This window comes from Sinohyriopsis cumingii, chromosome 17, assembly GCF_028554795.1.
Source record: "Sinohyriopsis cumingii isolate HCF-2022 chromosome 17, ASM2855479v2, whole genome shotgun sequence".
Classification (NCBI taxonomy): domain Eukaryota; kingdom Metazoa; phylum Mollusca; class Bivalvia; order Unionida; family Unionidae; genus Sinohyriopsis; species Sinohyriopsis cumingii.
In genome coordinates, this window is record NC_142977.1 from 98,843,334 (window position 1) to 98,867,255 (window position 23,922).

Genomic DNA, 23,922 nt, shown 5'->3' on the forward strand with positions numbered 1-23,922 from the left:
GGAAGTTGTTTCAAATACAATTTAAATATACATTCAATCAGTCCTAAGAGCACCCACATGAATTTGCTCAAATCTGAGAGTGGATTATCTCATCAGTTACAATTATCAGCAAATTAAACTTAACAAATATTACTACCTAATTAACATGGCTCTGTGTGGTGGCTATGATAGTGCAGATGTGCCATTGTTGCTGTTTTTGTTGTTTTAGGGTTTAACGCCATTTTTCAGCACATGATAGGCTATACATGGCGGCCAGTATTAATTATTTAATTAATTAATTAATCGACCCACGAGAAGCTACTGGCAGATGTGCCATGCATGCATGCATACATACATACATACTCAAAGTTCTTGTCCATATGATGTAATCATTATTCTGTAGGACAGAAATGCAACCCCATTTCTGTCTACATCTGTTGTAAAATTTATTCCATCTTAAATATACTTCTAATCAGAAAACATGCAAGGAAATTGAGTGTTTCAAGAATAAAGGAAAGTATATCCCCCTCCCACTTGTATTATGGAGAAAACTCAGGTTTGGTAAAGTTATTTTAGAATTACTTCAAATGGAGAGACAAATCCCTTGTGTGAAAAGATCAAAGTTTACAGCTGTTGAGATAACAGTTACAGAGAATGGCAGAGCAGTTCTTTTGCCTGACATAGCAAGACACATGTGGGTTATGTTGGACTATATTTGTACAATTAACTAGTGTCTGAGAACTGATGATGGGAGTATCAGACTAAATGTCAGCACCTGTTGGGTAATGAATGGGATCCCACTTGGCTGTCTAGTTGTAAAACAATTTAGAAGGGTAAGGACTGGATAAAATACAATTAATCACATTAGCTATGCTATATGTGATTCATGCAATGCCCAATGCTTTGTATTTTAACTGCTAATATCTAGCAGTAAATGTAAACATATGGCTTATTAAATGGGTTAGTATTATAAGCTGCCTGAAGTAAATCCTTGAATGTATTGCCGTATAACACTGAAATGGTCAGTGAAACAGACTTGGACTTTGATGAAGTAGGCAATTCCATGGAAAACAATTATAAAACTGAAAGTATTAATGCTTTAGGAGCCTCATTAATGGAAAATTATGTGTGGCAGGATAATGCTATATCCAAAAGTATTGAAGTTCTTGGTACAGCACTTATTGACAAATTGGGAAGTTCTTTGCAAGAAGATCTGTTAAAAAGTCATGATGCTTCAGATACATCAGTTGCAGAGGAACACAACACTTTTCAAGATGACAACATGACCAAGATGATGTTGATGGATTTGGATCATCAATAACTTCTACAAAACCAGCATATTCAATAAGTTGCTTCATGGATATCCAGGTGGAAAACCCATCATTTACTGAAGGTATCAAGGTATGTAGCATCTTAAATGTTATACCATACAATATTTATAAACCTTAAAATAAATGCAATGTATCTGAGGATTTTATCTATTCTGCTTGTAATTAATTGTAATATCTACCATTTTTTTCTTCAGATGTAGCAGTTAGCAGTTACATTATTTTATATGATTCTTCAATATCCTACTTCTGATTAAAATTTAGTATAATTTATTGTTTAACCAGGTGGTGTGGAACAATACATTTTGTAGATGTAGGTATGTGTAGAATTTGTACAGTTCTTATTGTGCCATTAATATAAGCACATCACAGCAATACAGAAATAAATGTTAGTCTGTTGATGTAGCTTCCAGTTCTAGCATGCAATTTAAGCCTCAAAATGGGGAGAGTGACACAAATGAATGCACTTAGCCACTTAAATGTTCACTTCATCATATAAAGATGTTCATGATCTTAGTTATCCTTAGTTTTCATGTGACATCAAATGTATGCAAGTTGCCAAGTGGTCGTAAGCGCTCTCCATTACGGATCACTGCCATCCCACCCCTGTCTGTGTGGGTTCAAGTCTTGGATTTGGCTAATGTGGGTATGTGTGAAAGCTTGCCAGTAGCTTCTTGTGGGTCGGTGGTTCTTACCGGGGTTTTTCCGGGTTCTTCCTCCACCATTAATACTGGCCACCATGTATAGCCTTTCATGTGCTGAAAAATGGCATTAAACCCAACAACAAATGTATGCAATTTATCCAGAATTGCATTTTAGCAAGAAATATGTTTGTTAATTAGTTATGACATTATTTGCAGCTGGAAGATGGGGCATGTGGTGATGCTTAGGGTTTTAGTGTCATTTAAAAAAGCCGAAACAATTCTAATTTTCTTGTATTTTGAAGATAAAATGTTCATTGTTGAATCATTATAGGTATAAAGTGTGTTTTACTGATGTTTATGTTCTTGTACCAAAACATGAAGTAAAATAAAAGAACAAAAAACAAATTTAAACTTATACATTTTATAACACAATTTAACTCTAAAGCCTACGATTTAAGCATATAAGTCTATGATTTAAGCATATATAATTACACCTTTGATGATACATGCAAATCAAATAAGAGCAAACAATTAAGAACTTACAGTAACTCCAAGCTGCTGGGAAAAGCTATGCAAAATGTAACAACATGCTTACAGAAGGCAAAACAATGTGTGAATTACTGTCTAAAAATGATAACAGAAACTGATATCAAACAAGCAAGATATTGATACTGAACAATTGTTTTGAAAGCAGAGTTGAGTGCTTTTTTTGACAAAATAGCTGATGGGAAGGACAAAAAAGGAATGTTTCTTATTTTACTGATGGTGGAAAACGTGTGTGTATGTGTGATTTGGATTTTTAACATAGCTTTAACACTTTTTCAGTCATATCGCTAAGATGTCTGGAGAGTGACAGTTTATAGTGATGTTTAGCACTGGGGCATCATGCCGCAGACATGTTGCATGATGTCCCCACCCAGTCACAGTGACCTGGCATGCAGGCCGACCAGTCGCAACACTAACATCTTTATGCTGATCGCCAAGCAAGGCAGATGTTAGTACTGTACCATATTTGTAAGTCTTTGGTATGACTTGACCGGGAATCGAACCCATGACCTCCCGTATATGAGGCAGATGCTCTAACCACTAGACCACCAGAGCGGTTGATGGAAAGCGTGTTTGTGGATTTGCTTCAGATGTTTGTATATGATTGACAAACATTTCTATTACAAATACGTAAAGAAATCTAAGGGTGGCACAATTTCAGCTGGATACAGAAAAGAGAGTGGTAAAGGACAAGGAAGAGAACATGCAATATCTTGGCTTCAGGATTATGCATACCACCATGCTGACAGAATGACAGTTAATGGTGATATGATGCTGCCTTACAAATCTAAAAAATTAACAATATACGAGCAGAATCTGCATGAAAAAACAAATGATCCATGCAGTTAGTCGGTCAACATTTTTGGACATGTGGAATCAAAGTTTCCATCACCTGAAGTTAAAACAGGTTAGGAAATTTTCTTAGACCATGATTTAATTAACTTGACTTGTTGTATAATTGCCATAGTTCATATGCAGATTATGTGATAAATCATCACTGCCATGACTCTAACTCTGACATGAGAATATGGACAGTACTGTCCATGCGAAATCTGAAATCTATTGGCCTTAATATCAAGTGTTGTTTTGCAATTGCATGCAGTTTAATGTTTATCATTACTACAAAGTATTCAGGAACTTGACACAATCTTTCAACTTCTGGTCTAACAGATACTGAATGTAAACTGGGTAAATCAAATAATTTAATATTAAATCGATCAAGGCCATCTTGAAAATATTCTCACTACTAAATATTACAAAATATTTTAGAAGTTTATATTCAGTTTTCATAATAAATGTATTATTCTGCTTTTTGTAAAGGCAGATATTATATGATCCTGCCAAGACATTAAGAGGTTAGTGTTAAGACTGCTTGATCTGGTGTCAGGATAATGTGACTGGGTGGGACATCATGCCCCAACATCTATATAAACTGCCACACTGTGGGCATTGTAGCGATATGACTGAAAAATGGTTAAAGCTACTTTTAAAATCCAAATCACACACACACATTTACGATCCAGCCTGTCCATCCATCTATATATATGCTGATACATACATACTTAATGTAGGTTCTTAAGAAATGCAGGTGGAGATCTGAAAGATGGCATACATAATAGGCTTCATAACTACACACTTGGGTCTTCCCATTCTCCAGTGATGCCCTTGGGTAAGCTCCTGGAAGCTGTTGAGAGCACCCTATAACCATATATTGTTTTAAAGGTCATATTGTATGCTGTGTGCATGGTGGATCAAAATAGCATTAACAAAATTTCCATGCTCGTGTCTGCAATGTTTTCAAATAAACTATTTTATCTTTTCAGAAAACTGATGAGGACAAAATTCTGTATTAGTGGAGACAATGACTCTATGCATAGGCTATATGTTGAAAAGAGATCGATGGAAGAGCAGAACAGAATTTATATGAAACTAACAGCCTCCTAAGGAAAGAATTACCCAAATATCTGCCTTATATGGAAGAACTACCAGAAATAACAGCATGAGATGCTAGTGACATTTTAATTCTATTACATGAGAAAGAAATTGTGCATTGCATTACTGTTGAAAATATCTATATTTCATGATGATTAAAATGTTGTGTACACGTACTTCAATATACTGAATATCTTTTAAGTTCTATAAATAGCACCTTCAACAATCTAAACTAGACTGTATTATTACTGGCCATACTATTAAACCAGGCTTGTTGATGACAGCTTCAGAACAATGCAGTCTCCTAGGAACAACATTTTTACAAAAGGATTTCAAGTATAACAATGTAGAAATGCTACATTTGCAAGTAATATTATGTCATCAGAGAGCAATGTAGTATTGTTACTACATCAGGTTTGGAAATCACAAAACCAGTGCCCTAGAAATAGGGTATTGTTACTACATGGGTTTGGTGGAAGGCTATGTAGTATTGTTACTACATCAGGTTTGGAAATCACAAAATCAGTGCCCTGGAAATAGGGTATTGTTACTACATGTGTTTGGGGGGTAGCTATGTAGTATTGTTACTACATCTGGCTTGGAAATCACAAAACCAGTGCCCTAGAAATAGGATATTGTTACTAAATGGGTTTGAGGGAGAGCTATGTAGTATTGTTACTACCTCTGGATTGGAAATCACAAAACCAGTGCCCTAGAAATAGGGTATTGTTACTACATGGGTTTGGGGGAAGGCTATGTAGTATTGTTACTACATCAGATTTTGAAGAAAACAAATCAGTGCCTAGAAATAGGGTATTGTTACTACATGTGTTTGGGGGAAGGCTATGTAGTATTGTTACTCCATCAGAATTTGAAGAAAACAAATCAATGCCTAGAAATAGGGTATTGTTACTACATGTGTTGGGGGGAAGGCTATGTAGTATTGTTACTACATCAGATTTTGAAGAAAACAAATCAGTGCCTAGAAATAGGGTATTGTTACTACATGGGTTTGGGGGAAGGCTATGTAGTATTGTTACTACATCAGATTTTGAAGAAAACAAATCAATGCCTAGAAATAGGGTATTGTTACTACATGGGTCTGGCAGAGAGCTATGTAGTATTGTTGCTACATCAGGTTTTAGAGATCACAAAATCAGTGGTGGGAAATAGGATATTATTAATGCATATGTTTGGGAATTAACCATGTAGTATTGTTACTAGTATATTTACTAGTACAACATGATTCACTTTACAACTTCTTGTGCTTCTTCTTATTAAACTTGATATTGTGTGTACAGGGTTTAAAATTCCCTTAAAAAGGACAAGCAAGCAATTCCTTTTTTATTCTGACAGCCATTACATATGCTTGAAGAATAGTAGTAACATAAGATTGGTGATTATCAGTAGGAGATGTCACACTTGTGCCAATTTATTGGGTTTTGTAAACACTTTTAATTTAACATGTATATTCATATATCTGCCAATATGCTGTATACAATCATAACTGCATAGACCCAGGTCGGCCATCACATTTTTCATCTGCAGACATTGTTTGTTTTTGGATCAGACCTGGTGAACAACATCGATCCATATCTGCCAATGCAAATGCAGTGGCAGATTTGGATCGGTGAAGTTTGTAGTTGGATCCAACTTGTTGAGTGTATACACTGGTGTCTTTCAGTATACAAAGCCATGGTCTTATAAATCTGATGGGACACATTCAAAATGGCTATTTACCTATGATGAATAAATGCATCCGTATGAGATTTTTACGAGTATTACATTTTATAAGGGATTAATAACCAGAAGTCAGAAGAAAGAGACAGTGTACCAACGACCTAGGATATCAGTTGCTTTTATAAAGGCCAATTATCAATATATAAACCTGTTACTCAGTAGATCTATAGAGGAATGATATGCCCGGGGAGGGGAGATTGTGCCTCGTTAGTTTGATGAAAAGTTGTGGTTGAGCTTATCATTGTATCAGAGATTAACTGATAAATATTTGCCAAACTTTTTTTTTACAAGCCTGGGTTGGGCTTGCCATCAGAAAAATACAATATTTCCTACCAAGTTTAATGCCTTTTCATCTCAATATATTAATAGGGTTGAATCGTTTCCCCTTTTAGGATTTTGCTATGGAGTGTGACAAAATGAGGAACAGACAAGAACAGCATCAAAGGCCACTTCATGGGCTTCCTGTCAGCTTGAAAGAAAATTATTTCCTCAAGGTAACGTCAAAATTACAGCTAAATCATGCTTCCAACAGTAAGTGCCTTATTCAGTGATAATATTACACAAGATGCAGTGAGTCTGCAATCATTCATAAGGGACACAAACGCTATAGTCCATGACAAACTGGAGAGTGCGATTCTTGTGAGTTTTGACGGTATCTGTAAACAATGGTTTGAAAAACAGATCTGTTAATTATTGGACTTACTTCTTTACCATGGCTGTACATGCAGTGTGTAATTGATTTTTGTGTTTCATAACTTCATTTATATAATTGTCAGTATCCTTGCTGAGTCCAGTAATGACCAAGGTCTATGCACAGTGATCCTCTATTAAATTGACTAATCATTTTACCATTCTGGAATTCACATTTCTGATCTGATTTTGATCAAACATTTAATATATACATATATCAGGATCTTGGATGATTGCAATAATGAACAAGATTCACACATATTAATCAGGTGGTCTTGCATATGATTGGCTGAGCTTGTTATACCTCTCTGGATGTAATTTTTTCATATGTGAATTTTTTTACTCAGCTTCAGATATAAGCCTATATGATTAAGATGTTGTAGTATGGCTTTGTCTTGGACAAATTGCACGATAAAGTATAAATTGGATACCTACCACTATCAAAAGTTAAATATTTTAGTTTATATACCAGATAGCTATCAACATAACATTGTTAGTACTGATAATAATTGTGTTAGATCTTCTTAGATTGCTTACGAGAATGTATGTTCTAGAACAAAATTATTGTTGAGCAACATCTGAAAGTTACAAGGCATTTAAATATTATCTTTCCCCCAAACTTATGGTGTCTGAAAACAGTGTCAAAAACATACAGTAATTATGGTATCTATCTTTAAGTATATTGTCAAAATATATTTTGATTAGCATTAAGACATGGAAAATGTAAATTTGATATTTAAGAACATTTCAACTGGTTATTACTCTATTACAGGTGTTTAAAAGTATCTGATGATAAGACTTTGCCAAGATCTCATGTTTCACAAAATGTCTGTTGGTATTTTCAAGTTGCTACACTGCCTGTTAAATTTCCTGGGATATTTCCTGGGATAATCCTAATATAGGAAATGACCATTTTTGTCCATAGTACCTTGCCAGTTAGATTGATGTTAATGGAAATAATTATTACCTACTTTTATGGTGTAGTACAGTGGCATAAATGACACCTGGGGCAATGATGATGGCTCCACTAATGATTTTCCAGCAATTTTTATTAGCTGTTTAGACGCCCCAGGACCTCTGGTTCCTGGGGCAACTGTCCTGTCTGCTGCCCCTCTCCCCCCGTTAGTCTGATACTGCTGAATTGGCTGTTTTTGCAATCAGCATATTTTCTCTTCAGTGTTAAATGTAGTCATACAGTTTATTGTATTCTGTATATTCATCTTGATGGATCCTTTGTATAATCAATAAAAATAGGTCACAGCTCTGGTGATTATTTTAAGTTGTTCCATTCATCTCAGTTTCTCTCACCTGCTGCATGTACAGTCATGAAACTTGAATGTTAGATTCATCAGAGTGGGGAAATGTCACCATTGAGAGAAGTAGAGAACAGTGACTTAACTTTTATTGCTCTTGCAACTGCAATTTGTTTGCAATTCTACAGAAGACATATCATTAAGTAGAGCATTTGTTTACTACTATGATGAGTGTCTAAACATTCATCAAAGAAGTTTTGCAAATGCTTGGTTAAAATACATGCTTCCTAGCAAACTCAAAATGAGCGACTCCCAACATGATTCTTCTTAGGTGACAATTTCGTTGGGCAAAGACTGGCCAATGATAATAATGATTACAATGATTTTGATGATTTTTGAAGTATATGAGATTACTGGAACTGAAAAAGTGTTACTGGAAATACCAGTGAATAATTTTTAGCCCAAAATGGTGTTGAATAAACAAAAACAGACGGCATGCCTGTCAATGGTATTTGGAAATTAAATCTGCCAGTCGGCAGTATTTCAAAATTGAATGTAGAAATGGAGAATACGCAGCCCAGAGACCATTTGCAGCTATTTTTGTTTATTATTTTGTGCATTTGATCATTGACCAAACAAAATCTTTATTTGGATCAGAAAGTAAATGGGGCGGATTTGACTGACAACAACCAATTGAGAAAAAAAATGATAGCCTGTCACACCTGAAAACTTTTAAACTCATTTTTCCAATGGTTATGACCATGGATTTGGAGTATATATCTGATTTCAATTTTTACTGGGCAGCTGAATATGTGATACCAACCACATACTTAAGACAAACAAAATGAATGGGGATATATTTCTCAATATTTTCAGAAAGTAACACCTGAACAGGTAATGAACTCAACAAATTAATGATTTTGTAAGTTCATTAGTGGACCGATCCGGTGGCCTACTTGTTAGAGTGTCCGCCTAGGATGTGGGAGGTTGCAGGTTTGAACCCCGGCCAAATCATACCAAATACTTATAAAAATTTTACTAACAGATGCCTCGCCTGGGGCACAGCATTAAGAGGTTAGTGTTAGGACTGTCTGGCCTGGTGTGAGGATAATGTGACTGGGTGAGATATCATGCTACATGTCTGCTGCATGATGCCCCATTGCTAGGCATCACTATCAACTGCCACACTGCAGACATTGTAGCAATATGACTGAAAAATTGTTAAAGCTACAATGAAAATCCAAATCACACGCACACACACACACAGACAGAGTTCATTAATGGACATTAGATACAGAAACATACCTGAGTAAATAGCAAGACTTCAGGTGTGCTTGTGGTGTTCCTGGACTGGATGTTCAATAAATGTTAACTATTTTATACTGGAAGTTGTAACAGATACATTTATATGCTTCAGCCACAAAAGAACCAAGTATTTATTTACACCTGTTTGGACTGTTTCGTCAAAAAAGGAACAAAATACAGATGAAATACAAAGGTAATTATACAAGTCACATAATAAAGTTCAGCCTTCAACAGTTGTTATTCATATTAGATTTGTGTATCTAGTATATACATATATATATTATGATTTTTAGGGTTAACAAAACAATGTACAGCATTTATATAATCAGTGGTATAGGTTTTGCTTGTATAAGTTCTTATCTTTACTTAGGGCTACGACTGTACAGCTGGAATGAGTGATTACATAGGAAAACCATGTAAAGAAGATGCTGTCATTGTGCAGGTAGATCACTACATAAGAGTAGCTCTTCTTTGTGAAGTTATTTTTAACGTCAGGTGGATATGAATCTGTATCTGGCCGACAAGTCAATTATGTATCTATGTAATCATTGCTCTGATTGGATAATTTCAAAAAACATCATTTGAACTGTACTGTTTACCCATATGTCATACACTGAGCTTGAAATAGATTTGGAAAAGCCTCGCAACAGATAACAACATAGCTACGGTGGTCTATCTTATATTAGTTTAAAAGGAAATAAATCAAAGTAATTGGATTTCATTGTAATGAGAAAGAATCCTTTTACACTAAATATACTGAATGGTACGAGGGAAGATTTGATACATACATTGTAAGAAAATACAGTATACATGAGTATATGTATCATTCTCTCCCACTCTCGCACTTTCTCTCAAACAAGCCGCTGTTTGTTTCTACCAGTACTTTACATCATAATCATAACTTAAATAACATCAATGCTTAATTAAAATATTTAAAAGTATTTGGCTCTGTGGGGGTTACTCATGGGCTAGAATCTGAATTTACAAGACAATAATTCCCAATCGGTGCTAGACTGATCCCAGCATTACAGTATATTCTGGCTGATCCCAGCTGAAGTAGAATTGGTGTTAGGCTGATACCAGCTTAACTCATTAACCCCTAGCAACGAGTTAACATGGCAGGAGGTAGTAGCCTACTGCCGAGCTCTGTAGCGTCATGGTCATGCAGGATACACTAAAGTGGGTCATATTATTGAAAGATAGACAGATGTAGCTCTACAATGATAGCAAATAATCTGGAATATCTAGTTGCACTACAAAATACAGAGGGAAAAACCTCATATTTTGGATCCAATTTATTTCTAGCCAAAATTTGCCCGTGGTCAGAATCTGATTTTGTGTCCGGATTTTATACTTTTTGGTCTGAGATCTAAGACAAACCAGTACAAACTGCAAACAGACAGATAAACCTTTGCATAAAAGTAGGACATGATGGGCATTTGGAATAAAGAGTGGTCTTGATACAAAAATAATAGCTCCGTTTAGCAAAAAACAAAAAAAAAACATTTTAACCTTCTGCTCATGCGTGAGCCAAATAGCCAATGAAAAACGATGTTTCTAACCCAACTGGGCAGTATGTTATTGAAAGATCACCTGGGATTTTGTGTTTTCAGATGCATTCAGAAATAGCTTTCAAAATGTGTTTCTTACTCGAATTTCAAGCGAAAACGACAAAAACCTCCAGGGGTTAATGTGTTAATGGGTGCATTTTGATGATGTCACCAAATTTGAATATTCCTTGCATATTTAATCACTTGTGCATTGACATTGCACATAAATTACAAATTTAGCCATTCCTTGATGATTTGTAAAAAAATTCAAAACTCCTTGTTAATAAGTAAAATAAGTAAAATCTGTGTTAGTCTGATCCCAGCCTTCAAGTATATTCTGGCTTGATCCCATCATAATAGTGTATTATGGTGGGCTGTTTACATCTTTATGTAAATCTAAGCTATAAGAAGAGTACCTTGGGGAGTAACTCTTGTCATTATAAATGTAGGATTTTATGAAGATCCATAACAGTCGTGTTTCATATCTGACAGCGAGATACATGTATTCTGGGTGGAGATATTAAAAGTAACTTCACACATAGAAGATCAACATGTTAAATTTATTAGTATGTACTTCTTTTAATTGTCACTGTATTGTCTTGATACATTTATTTGCATGTTCTTCGTTTAATCTTGCTAAGTTAGCTTCCAAGAAAATACAAAAATTGGATAGACATAATTCTTAAATGATCAACTGGTTTACCAGTTAACATATGCAGTTTTGTAATTACAACAGTCATTGTAGATGACACTTGAGTTGGTTTTGTTCTTGCACAATGATGACCGCTTCGGTGGCCTAGTGGTTAGAGCATCTGTCTCGGAAGCGGGAGGTTTTGGGTTCGATCCAAAGACTTACAGAAATGGTACTGACAGCTGCCTTGCTTGGCACTCAGCGTTAAGAGGTTAGTGTTAGGACTGGTCAGCCTGATGTCAGGATAATGTGACTGGGTGGGACTTCATGCTACATGATGCCCCAGTGCTAGACATCACTATAAACTGCCACACTGCAGACATAGTAGCGATATGACTGAAAAATTGTTAAAGCTATGTTAAAAATCTAATCACAGTCGCACAATGTTTTTGTTTAAAGTAATGCATTAAAAATGTATCAGTCTTATCATTGATCATGTAAGAATAACTACTATGTGGAGTTTATATTGTGTAAACATTAGCAGAGCTCTCAAGAAAGACCTTGAACCAATGAGCTCAGAGCCTTCACATAGACTAAGTATGATCCCAGTCTCAAATTTCAGATAGACAAGTGTTATTAGCCCATTGATTTTCTGCACCACGAAAAGCTAAAACCAGAATAATAGATAAATTTACTGATAGAGGTATTAGAGCTATCAGGGATCCAGACCAAGTATTTAACATTTAGATATGGTCATAGAGAACAATACATAAAACCCGAATATATTTACACTTTAAAAGCCGCCAGTTGGGTCAAAGATGTATTTCAGAATGGTTCTAATACTCAGCAAGCCAACACTGGCAACAAATATTTTGAAATCTTTTTAAAAAACTGTAGAAGAATATACTACAAGAGAAGAATTGAAGGGAAACAGAAAAGAATGGATGCGTCGATTTAAAAAAGTAGGAGAAGAAAGAATAAAAGATGGGCTTTAAACAGTGAAGAAAAACGAAAAAGCTACATTAAATGCACTCAAGCAGCACTATCCTGAACCAAATCCATATGATTAACCACCTGAAGGAGTAACTGGAAGTGGCCTTGCCACTCATGACTGATGTCATCGGAAACAAGGTGGTGATATGATCTCTAAATTGCCGTTGATTCAAGTTAAACTCTGTTTAAATAACATTCTTGCTGATGTTGATCGACTAAAAATTTTGATTAGTGGAAGATGAGCTGGCAACAAGTCACACAAAATCATCAATGAAGCAGCTGCTATTTGTCAGAGATTATTTACCGGTGGCGTCATAGACAGTGGCATCTTTTGGGCACTGATGTATGAAATTACTGACGATTACCACAATGAGTGATCAGTTAGATCAGTGATAACAAAATAACATGATTATACACAATGCCCAGTGTAGACCTGAAAGCATCTGGGTGATAAATTCATGATTAGTGGTTTACAAAATGATCTATGGGGATGGAGTCGATGATGTTCAAGGTTTATTCAGGAGGATAGCCCCAAAAGCTATTCTGAATGCAAAACAATTAGGTATGAAAGCCATTGAAGTTGTTCTTGATAAGGCTATTGGCACTGTTGGTAATCTTGCTGGTAAAGCATTTTCTGCAGTCAAAGGCAGATTGCACGATTAGCAATACGTAAACCACAGCCAGTAAAACTGCCCAGCACCGAAAAAAGCATTCCAGTAAAACTGCTGAGCACCGAAGTGGTGCCACCAAGTGTCAATCTGCAAATGAGCAGTTGAAAGATTTAGTTGGTGGGCCATCTCTGACAAAACAACCTGCCGAGGAGATAGAAAAAAAACCCATAACTGCAAACTAATAGCGGGTAGTAGTCTGGCTGTATTCTGACCTGTTGTAGTCGCTAATCAGCCACTTATTGATCAGTGTTAGAACGTTGTTTTAGACAGCAGCGAATATAATAAAAATGTTCAAGTGTGTGTCTGATCCAGCATTTGACATGGATACACCAATACTCCAAGATGCCAAGGTGAGTCTGTACTTGATTATCAGTATTATTCTTATGAAGCATGAGAACCAGACCAACGTGGATGAATCAAATTACAGGTCCTAGATACATCAAGGTATTTCTTGCCGGCTGAGGAATTTACTGAAGTTCATGGTAAACTTGTGAAAAATGATGATACCGCATATGCAGCGAATTAACGATGTGGATTCATTAAGAACGCTATTATTGCATTGTTTAACAGTGCCAGATATATAATTGATGGTAGAGAAATCAAATCTTCCATCTAACATTGATGTTACTACAACAATTATCGGTCTTGCAAGATACAGCAATGAGTATTCATGGTCCTCAGGTCTATCCATGATGTTCATGAAGGACATTACTGACATGAAGGACATTACTGACATTCCTGATGATAAGCAGCATCTCATGGTGCAGATGGTTAGCACCATTGATCCTCAACCAGCTGGAATGATACCTCGACCAGCCACTGCTTTTGTGAGACTACAGAGTGTTAAACCAGAATTCAACCTGGGATTTGCAGCACGGCAATCTCAGGTTAACTCAGATGGTGGATTTTCATGTTTGATACCACTGTCACATATCTTCGGATTTTGTAGACATGTTAGGAAAGTTATCTTCATAGCAAAACATACAGTTGCACTAGTTTGAGGAGCCACAGACAACTATACTATCTGGCACACTGGGATTGGTGCGGGTGGTGCTGGTAAAGTAACACTAACATCTAGCATTTTGGATGCCAACGATAAGTCCGTCGATGACTGAAGAACAATGGTTATTATCGTTCATGAATAGTGGTGGCAGATCAACATTGCCATGGCTGACAATGACCACAGACACAGCTTCAGGCACAGCAGAAACATATTCATGGCAGATTGCATCGCAGCAGGGAATTTCAGCACCATGATAAATATTCATGGCATTTCAGTGTGCCACCAGGTATCATAAATGGACATCAAGAACCATCTGCAGACATAATACTGAATTTTGACCAAAACAACATTGCATGGGCATATCGTAGTTTGATGAGATTTATGAGACATGATCTGAATGTTGACTCTGGCCTACAGATATCTCAGCGGGACTTCTCAATACTGTATCCAATCTATTATTTCTCATTGGAACATCTGGATTTATTCAGTCAGTCATTGACGTACATGTGTGGGGGGGCTGAGTGGTCTAAAGTGCTCTCCGTTACAGACCACTGCCATCTCACCTCTGTCTGCATGTGTTCGAGTCTCGGATTCAGCCAATGTGGGTACGTCAGAAAGCTTCCCAGTAGCTTATAGTAATATCTTCGATGCACAGGTTAAGAAAACAGAAATTTGTTAATGAACCGTTTACCTGGTTTTCTTAATTATGATTAAATTACTTCGTATACTATCTGTCAGTGATTTTAATTCAAAATTAAAGGTCATTTTAGGCCGATTTATTTGATCAGATTCATGACTTACCTTGGTCACCATGCCATTTGTTTGCACTGCATGAATGCCTTAGAAACATCTTATTTCATGTCATGTGACCAAGTGGTCTAAAGCGCTCTCCGTTACAGATTGCTGCCATCTCACCTCTGTCTGCGTGGGTTCAAGTCTCGGATTTGGCTAATGTGGGTATGTGAGAAAGCTTGCCAGTAACTTCTCGTGAGTCGGTGGTTCTTTCTGGGGTTTTCCCGGGTTCTTCCTCGACCAGTAATACTAGCCACCATGTATAGCCTATCGTTGTGCTGAAAAATGGCGTTAAACCCTACAACAACAACAATGTACATGTGCAAGCGACTGTTGGTCCTGCTCCAGATGGTGGTTACAGATCAATCGCTGTTATACTCTCAGACAAAACAATATTGCTTGAAGGTGTTGGCGGATGAATGAGAGTCATCGATGCGCCCATAGAAAACATGTAAATGCTTTCCGAACATATAAGTGTTTTCTGATCATGTAATTAAATCATTCATGATGTTACTCTGACACCTGGTCAGATCAAAAATCTACAATATGCATTGCAGAAAAATTCTGGGGCAAAAATAACTCTGAAATCAGTGGCATTGCAGGGCACAAATAAATTATCATTGACTGAACGTCAACTCAAACACTACAATGATGCCAAGAAATCAAGAGCTGGTGTGAGACTTGATCTTTCTGTAAATACGATCAGTGACACAACAAAAACCGGTGGTATATTTCAATTTCTAGTGGCATTACCAGCACTAATTTCAGCTCCAGCTGTTGCAAAAGCAGCTGCACTTGGTGCTGTTGGAACAGCTGCCAGTATGGCACTCAAAAAAGCAGCAGGACACAGCATAAACACTTAAAAAAAAGGGACACGGTCTAAGATAACCAGCAACGCAGTATGGCTAAGGTCTTAGACTGCCGGGGACGTTTTGCTAAATCTTCCCATGTCCAGTTTTGATTTACCTGATGCTGCTTGGCGAATAAACATAAAATACTTCCAAGGTGTTTTCATGCAATGTCAATTACATGTAAATGCCTAGATGAAGTTGATCAATCGGTGTATATGATGTGAAATGAACTTGCTGATATTATTCGTCTCGCTGGGGTTGATCCGGATGAGGTTGTTATTTTCAGGATCAGTAAGGACGGTTAAAGATGAGCAATATTAAGTGGGCCGATATTATCCTGTGAGTTTTAGGTGCAACCAAAAATAACAACATGGTTTTTACCGGCGACAGAAAAATAAAACTCTTGAATATATCAATTGCAGAGTTTCTTAGAGATGTTCCTATATCCGGTGGCTCAATGACAGGTTCACTTGTCATGACTGGAAATAGAATTACTGGTTTGGGAGAATTGAAATTAGCTGATGATGCTGCAATGAAGTTCATGGACGACGGTAATGTGATAGATTAACTGCATTATGGTCTGAGTATGATTTTCATGCAAATTTGTTTACGATACATTTCAGAAACTATCAGATTCTTCTTCAGGTTGCCTGTGATTTTTTTTAAAAACCCAATGGTCGTCAGCACCAAGCTCACTGACATTCGCACACAGCTCATTGATATGATCAGAGTTAAAACCTCAATCAAATCGATTTTCATGTTGCTCTCTCAAATATCAGTTGGTTGAAAACTTTCAAGAAGAGATCACAAAGATAAATGATAATATTACAAATACAGATACTGATATTGATAATATGAACACTAGAATGAATGATGTTACAGGACATTATAAAGAGACCATTTATACTAGATTCATTTACCATCATTCCCAGGGAGAGCAACGTTAATTTGTTGAGAACCCCAACCGTTGGGAATATATTATCAAAAGAATATTTCAGAATATCTGTCACATATTTCTTCCAAAGAAGAGGATGGTTTTGATGTTAATGTAACAGATATAGACGGCATTGAAGTACATTTTACAGAGGGTAATCATGTTTTTTTTTCTCACTCATTTTCAAGAAAAATAATCAGAATGAGATATGATTGTCGTTGTCATGTGAAATGGAAAAGAATTTCTAAGAATTATGTCAAGTTGAGAGACAGCAACAAGCCATTGAGCTGCATAGGGTTTGGAACTAGAGTTTGTGCAACTGTAGTAGTGGTAGATAAAGTCTTCGCATACTTTGCAAACTTTTCAGTTGAACATAATGTTTATCGTCGATGCATCAAACTTTTAGTTACATTTTCCAGTTTTACAATAGCAGTTATTGATATTTTGTTACACCTTACTGAAAACTGGTCAATCTTACGGAAAAAAAATCAACTGCCTCACTGAGATTGAGTCATCAGGGTTTGCAGGTCTGAAAACCTTGTCTGGTTTCTGGAGTTGGCATTAAGGGAAAAACACAATTATGTGTAGCTTGTGTTGGGAGACCATATTGTGCATTGAAAAGATACTTCAAGATAACAAATGTTTCAGATGATGTAAAAATTACAAATCAATAAGATTACATTGACCGTTATATTAAAAACAATAAAATTGATCAAATTAGTCAAAAATCTGTTAAACAAGTTAGTGAAGACTCGTCCGTTACCCCTAAAGTCAGTTACCCCCCCTCCCCTCCAATGCTGCTCATATCAAATAAAAATATTCACATTTTATAGCAAAAAAAAGAAATGATGTGTCACATATAGTTAATGTTACTGTTCATTGGTCATTCCAACGGTTCCCTGTATTTTTTTGGCGTCAATTTTTTCACCCATGTCTGGCCGCCCTCTGGCCGATTGACCCTCTCCTGCTGCTGAGGGTCTGTGTCATTTGCAGGTGTACTCGACATTAAAATGAGCATTTGGTATTTTCATACTTTGATGTATTCATAACAATAGCACAAATAAAAGCAAGATAGATGAGACCAAACTATAATAATTTTTCAGATTTTATATGACAGATACACATATAATTGTTTTGGAACAAAATGACTTTGAGATCATTCCTTGAGATAATTATAGATAAGCATTCTTTTTAGAATACTTAAAATGTACTTGAAGCAGAAGATAAAGCAATTTTTAAAAAAAACTTTCTTAAAATTTTCAGGTGCTGAAAAAACAAGGTGCTGTTCCATTTGTAAGAACCAATATACCCCAAACCATGATGATGTAAGCATCACTCTCTCTCCTTGTAAAAGTATTATGCGTTTGAGTAAAGGATTATATTGATAAACACTTTGGATCTATTCCTTGCAATTTTTTATTTTGCTTCCATATACCCAATGAAAGGTTTTCCTTACAGTTCTGTGCCTGCTAAAAAAATTATTTATACAAAAAAAAACCAGAGCAAATTTAGGGTAACTATAGTATAATTAGTTAGGTATTTGATATAATTGTTTTTCTCCAGTTTTACTGATGTATCCATCCCCTGCAAGCTCAGGAATGTAGAATCCACTTGATGTGCCCACCTACATTCTGAATGAGGTGATTAAAGTAAAAGTTGTACAGGTCACGTTGGCATTTGGTAATGACTATATATGCTACAAATCATTTTTGAGAATTTGATCACATATACCTTTAAGTCGCAGTTATTCACTTTAATTTGCTCTGTATCATTCAATATGCCTTGGAAGATGATTATAGAAATGTCCTGAGTAATACACTTCACTCACAAAAGTCATCCTAAAGTAAATCAACATTGTTAAGCGTGGCCAACCAGGCATCATGCAATGATGTCACAATGAAAGCATTATATATTGGAAAATGTTCAAACTGCTTCCTATATACTTCATGATTAGACCCAAAGTTTGCTATCATGGACCCAATTTAGTGCCAATGTCATTGTAAAAGTTCATGGCAATCAATAATTATTGTCTGGAAATTTTGTGATAATTAAGATGCAGATTACTCAGTAATCAGGAATGAACTGACTTTGGTAAAACTACTGATAGTATTAAATTTTAGAACAACAGTTGGCAAGGTACAGTAAATGCTTGCGGCGCAAATGGACAGGTTTTAAACCACTCATCCACACATCAGGTAAATCAGTGTGAATATTGTCAAAACAGTTTTCGCACAGATGGAACTGGACTGGTGTATTGCACCCAAGCACTGATCTTGTTAATGATGATAAGAATATTAACATTTGGAGGCAAGCAAGAACTATGTAAAATGGTGAAATTAAAAATCAAATTTTCTTCGGATAATTATAGATATTTGTTTGCAAGCAACTGTGGCTTTTCCTAATATTGATTTTGCTACGACAAAAATAAATTTCATCTGAAAAACATGTGAAAAGTTCTAAAATAAATGCCAAAAAATATTTTTTAAAACTGATTTGGCATATTTCAAATTTTGTAATATTTGGAAAGAAGTTTAAATGTTGCATGAAATAGAGTTTTACTGTTATAAATCATCCATTTATTATTATTACTGATTTCTTCTATTGTATATACTATTACTCACAGACATATTTGTAGCTGGTTTGACAGAAGCCTACCATAATAGTCTGTTATCCTGAAACACTTCCTTGCATTACTAGAAATAAAGAACCACATAGCTTTAACATCAACAACCCCCCCACAAAACATTTGAATTAATAATTAAATTGGTGTGAAAGCCATATGAATCAGTAGATCACAATTAAAGTTTTGTTTGTAAACTAGCCACGATTTTGGATGATTTCATATAAATTATGCCTTATCTTTGAAAGAATTTGATTGGATTAAAGTTGAACAGATGAGATTGACATGATATAAAGTTAGGGAGGTAGTTTATTTAGGCCATGATCTTAGAATGCTACATACACCTGCATTTTGAAATTATACAGTGTTATGGTATGTAAGTATATGTAAGTGATATGAGGTGCACCTGAGCCTCTTGTTTATTGTGTCTGATAAGTTTCTCCATATGTCTGCTCACCTTTCATCTGTTCTTACCTTCATTTTGATTTGGCATCCAAAATTGATCTTCGTAAATGGAAAAGAAAATCTGAATAATTAATTTAAATCATTTTTATTTCTTTGATTCCAAGCATTCAGCATGTTGTACAATACAATAAATGCTGACCTTAAACTTTTGCTCTGCAGCTTTATCGTTTATAGTTTGCAAGCATGTTGTCTAATATTAACACTGTTAAAGGGGAAGTTTTTTTAGGATTTAAAACTCTTAATAGTGCAGTTCTTGACTTTGGATTTTGGTTTATAGAAAGATTTATCAGCCTCATAAAAAATAAGTATATTTTGTTTCTTTTTTCAGTTATGAGTGTTCAAACCCAATTTATGGCCAGACTGTGAACCCCCATGACCGAACCAGGGGGCCTGGAGGGTCATCAGGTGGAGAGGGATGTATTATAGGGGCCAAAGGATCACTGTTAGGCTTTGGCTCTGATATAGGGGGCAGCATTCGCATACCATGCCACATGTGTGGAGTGTGTGGACTGAAACCCACATATGGAAGGCTTAGGTATGCTGTGTTGAAGTTGATATGTCATGATCATTGATATATTTAATGCTTGTTTGTAAATGCATGTTTTCTTGACCTATAATTTGGATTTCCTGATGTTATTATGGTACAAGTAACCACTAAATTTAAGTACACATTTTCCAAAATTGAGGATTTTATGTCACCTTCACACTGTAAGTGGTGGTTGTGGTCCTTTCTGGTTACAGAATTTTCACTGTACCTTCCATTTGGGCCTAATCACATATCAAGAATGTTTCTTTTATTTTCTCAATGAAAGGTCATTGTTATTGTAATATATTGTGATCAGTGTCAGATTAAATCAAGTGGAGGCCCTTAGGCAATCAAAATCTTGGGGCCCCACTCGCAAATTATCTCCTAATACGTTTTTAATTTTACCAACCAACAATTTTAATAAACCAATTTCATTACACAAAACAAATAATAACAATTATTAATGTTATTAAACAAATTAACATTTTATTTTATTAAACAAAAATTATTAAAAAAATATTTTTGCGGGGCCCTTAAAAGGAGTGGGACCCATAGCCAGGTGCCTCCTCTGCCTTTTTGGTAATCCAGCACAGATTGTAGTTTATACAGTAAACTCTTTGATGGCAGAAAAGTTTCTCTACTTAGCCACTTAAATCTTTGGTAAACAGTTGAATTTTCATCAATAACTGTAGACTCTATTTCAGTCATTTTTAGCTCATCTGGCTCAACTGGCTGTTAGATCAAGTGAGTTTTTGGTATGACCCTGTCTATGTTGTTCAACTGTCTGTAAACACTTGCTGGCAAGGATTCTTGAGGCTTCATTTCTTATCAGATTTTGATCAGACTTGACCTGTAAGTTGATATTATCACAACTCTATGGTCTTAAAACAATAGAAAAGAGTGAAAAGCAACAAGCATTGTAAAATTAAACAAATAATTTATTTTCCTAGAACTCAAAGTGAAAATGTTAAAAAAGGGAGCTTACAGTATTGCAAATTAAATTCCAAATATCATAGAATTTTCAGACACAACTCATAGTGATTAAAGTTCTGAGTAACTTTATTGCAAATCTGAATTAAATCAACTGCTGAAAGTGTTGATGTGCCTGTGGTGGCATGTGTATTGGTGATGTGCCAACAGTTTTGTGTTGGAACACAATAGTATAATCAGAGAATATATCCTTATTTGAAATGTCACTATAAATTCATGTCTCTGTTTCCAAGAATGTTATTTTTGAATGGCACTTTATATTTCCAGCAAATTAATAATTTGAACAAATAAAAGTTCAGCCCAAATGAATTACTGGACACAACAAATAATTCAGTTGATTCTGCTAAGATCTTAAAGCATGAATAAATAATTTTTCCAGTAACAACATTAGTCCTCTACCTGACCTCAGGTCACACTAAACATTTTCTAAATAAAACCTATTACCTAATGGAAAATTACATTCTTTAAGGTTCTGATACTTACAAGATAAAACCTTAGTTATAATGTAAAGTCTATTACTAAAATTATAATATAAAATGTAGTAAACAACAGGTAGATTTGGCAAGTCATGGGGATTTTCCAAATTTCTAGACTCAGATTGAAATAAGCATGTAGTTTACAAAACCAAATCAATGATTCAGGTCAAGTAGAAAATGAACTTGATTTTGAACAAGGTCAAGGCCAACATACAATTTTACATTGTCAAGAACATATAATAAAATAAAAGAAAATAAATAAAAAAACTCCTAACAAAATTAATGCAAATTAAATAAACATATTAATATCATTAAGATCTTGGATGAGTTGGATTATGAGTGACATGTAATTTACCGATTTTGTTAACACTCTGGAGGCCATATTTCTGATCAGAGATTTGAGTTTGATCAGACCTGGTTTAAAAGTGTTTATCTTCAAGCTATTGCATGAGTTTTATTATGTGCAACATCCACACATATTAATGAGGTGGTTTTGCATCTGATTGTTCAGCTTGTGAACACTCCAGGAAGGCCATGTTTGTGAACAAATCTTGATCATACTTCCTATATAAAGCTTGTATCCTCAAGATATGAGACGAGTTTGATTGTGAACAGCATTCATGCATATTAATGAGGTGATATTACATCTGGTTGGATGAGTTTGTTACCACTTTTGAGGTCTGATTTCTGATAAGATTTTTTTAATATCACATTTTTATTTTATTATCTATTGTTCTTGTGGAATGTCAAGAGATTTAATGCCAGTAATTTTATGTTGAAATCACCTAAATATATAGTGCAGTACAGGGGAATTAACCTATGATAAGGACTGTTTAGAATCATGGGTTTGAGGCTGTGCAGTTATTTCCCTTACAGAAAAAAATTAAATAGAACAAGATATAAAAATAAGAAACAATACATGTTAGGGATTATATGAATAGTTTGTAATGTAAGCTGAAGAAATGTTTACAACAAAAATATTACAAGTAGCATTTTAAGTTGCTTACATATTTATAAAATAGCTATATTTATAAGACTAGTTTATTAAATACAAATAAATTATTGTGGATTCTTGTGGATGAAAAGTATTTTGCTAAATAAAAAAGGTGTAATTTTATGAGAATTTATTGTAGCAATGCTGTGTAGCCTGTATACTTAAAATCTACAACTGTCTCAGATGCACACCCGATTGACATTTTATAACATGCCTATGCATTATTGCCAACCATTACAGTTTTTGCATAAGACTTAAGGAAATTACCCTTAAAATATGGACTTACAGAATAAAACACAAATTTTGGAAATACAATTGTTTGTGGTAGAATACAGATACTGGCTTATCTGTGTTTGATTCGGATCTGGGTTTCATACTAGATTAATGGAATTGGTCAGGTAACCAGACTAACTTTACTGGAATATCCCAGGCGCTTTAAACTTTACATATTTTCTGATGCAAAATGTCTGCATGATCAAGCTATTGTTTTTTTTTTTTAATGGCATCCAACAAATGAGTGGTCAGGATGAAAGCGACAATAAACCTCTTAAACAGTTTTAATAGTACAGAGGAATAAAATGGAATATTCAGATTCTTGTGGGAAAAAAGCAGGAAGATCAAAAAAGTTACATCTAATGGACATCATATGTCAAGTTGAGTATGTCACTTGGTGGGAAAGATGATTGCCATCACTTTGGCTTTTTTTCTTTCTTTAAGGATTACATCAGGTTGAGAGATATCAAGAATCTATTCAGTTTTGTAGTGTTTGGAACTGCAGTTTTGTGTACTGGAGATAATTACAGTCAAAATTTACAAACTTTTGAGTTGAACATGATGTTTATCGTTAGTACCTCGGTCTTGAATCACAGTTCTGGACTTTTAAATGCACATCGTCCAGCTTGACTATAGCAGTACATGATATTTTGTTACACATACTTATAATTATAGCTTTTCATAAATAAAATAAAATGAATAAACACTTCCAAATTGAATCACTAAGAGCAAAAAA

The 23,922-nt window shown here is 35.2% G+C and overlaps 1 protein-coding gene across 4 annotated transcripts in view; it reads left to right on the top strand.

Moving 5' to 3' along the window:
• Positions 1–23,922, top strand: part of LOC149779519 (fatty-acid amide hydrolase 1-like) — a 173,301-nt gene that overhangs the window by 61,089 nt on the left and 88,290 nt on the right. For all 4 annotated transcript variants that reach the window (XM_089940235.1, XM_089940234.1, XM_089940233.1 and 1 more), the window contains 4 exons: positions 6,562–6,663; positions 9,788–9,859; positions 18,106–18,167; positions 20,256–20,462. In XM_089940235.1, coding sequence (XP_089796361.1) covers positions 6,562–6,663; positions 9,788–9,859; positions 18,106–18,167; positions 20,256–20,462 — 443 coding nt within the window. The remainder of the gene's footprint in view (positions 1–6,561; positions 6,664–9,787; positions 9,860–18,105; positions 18,168–20,255; positions 20,463–23,922) is intronic.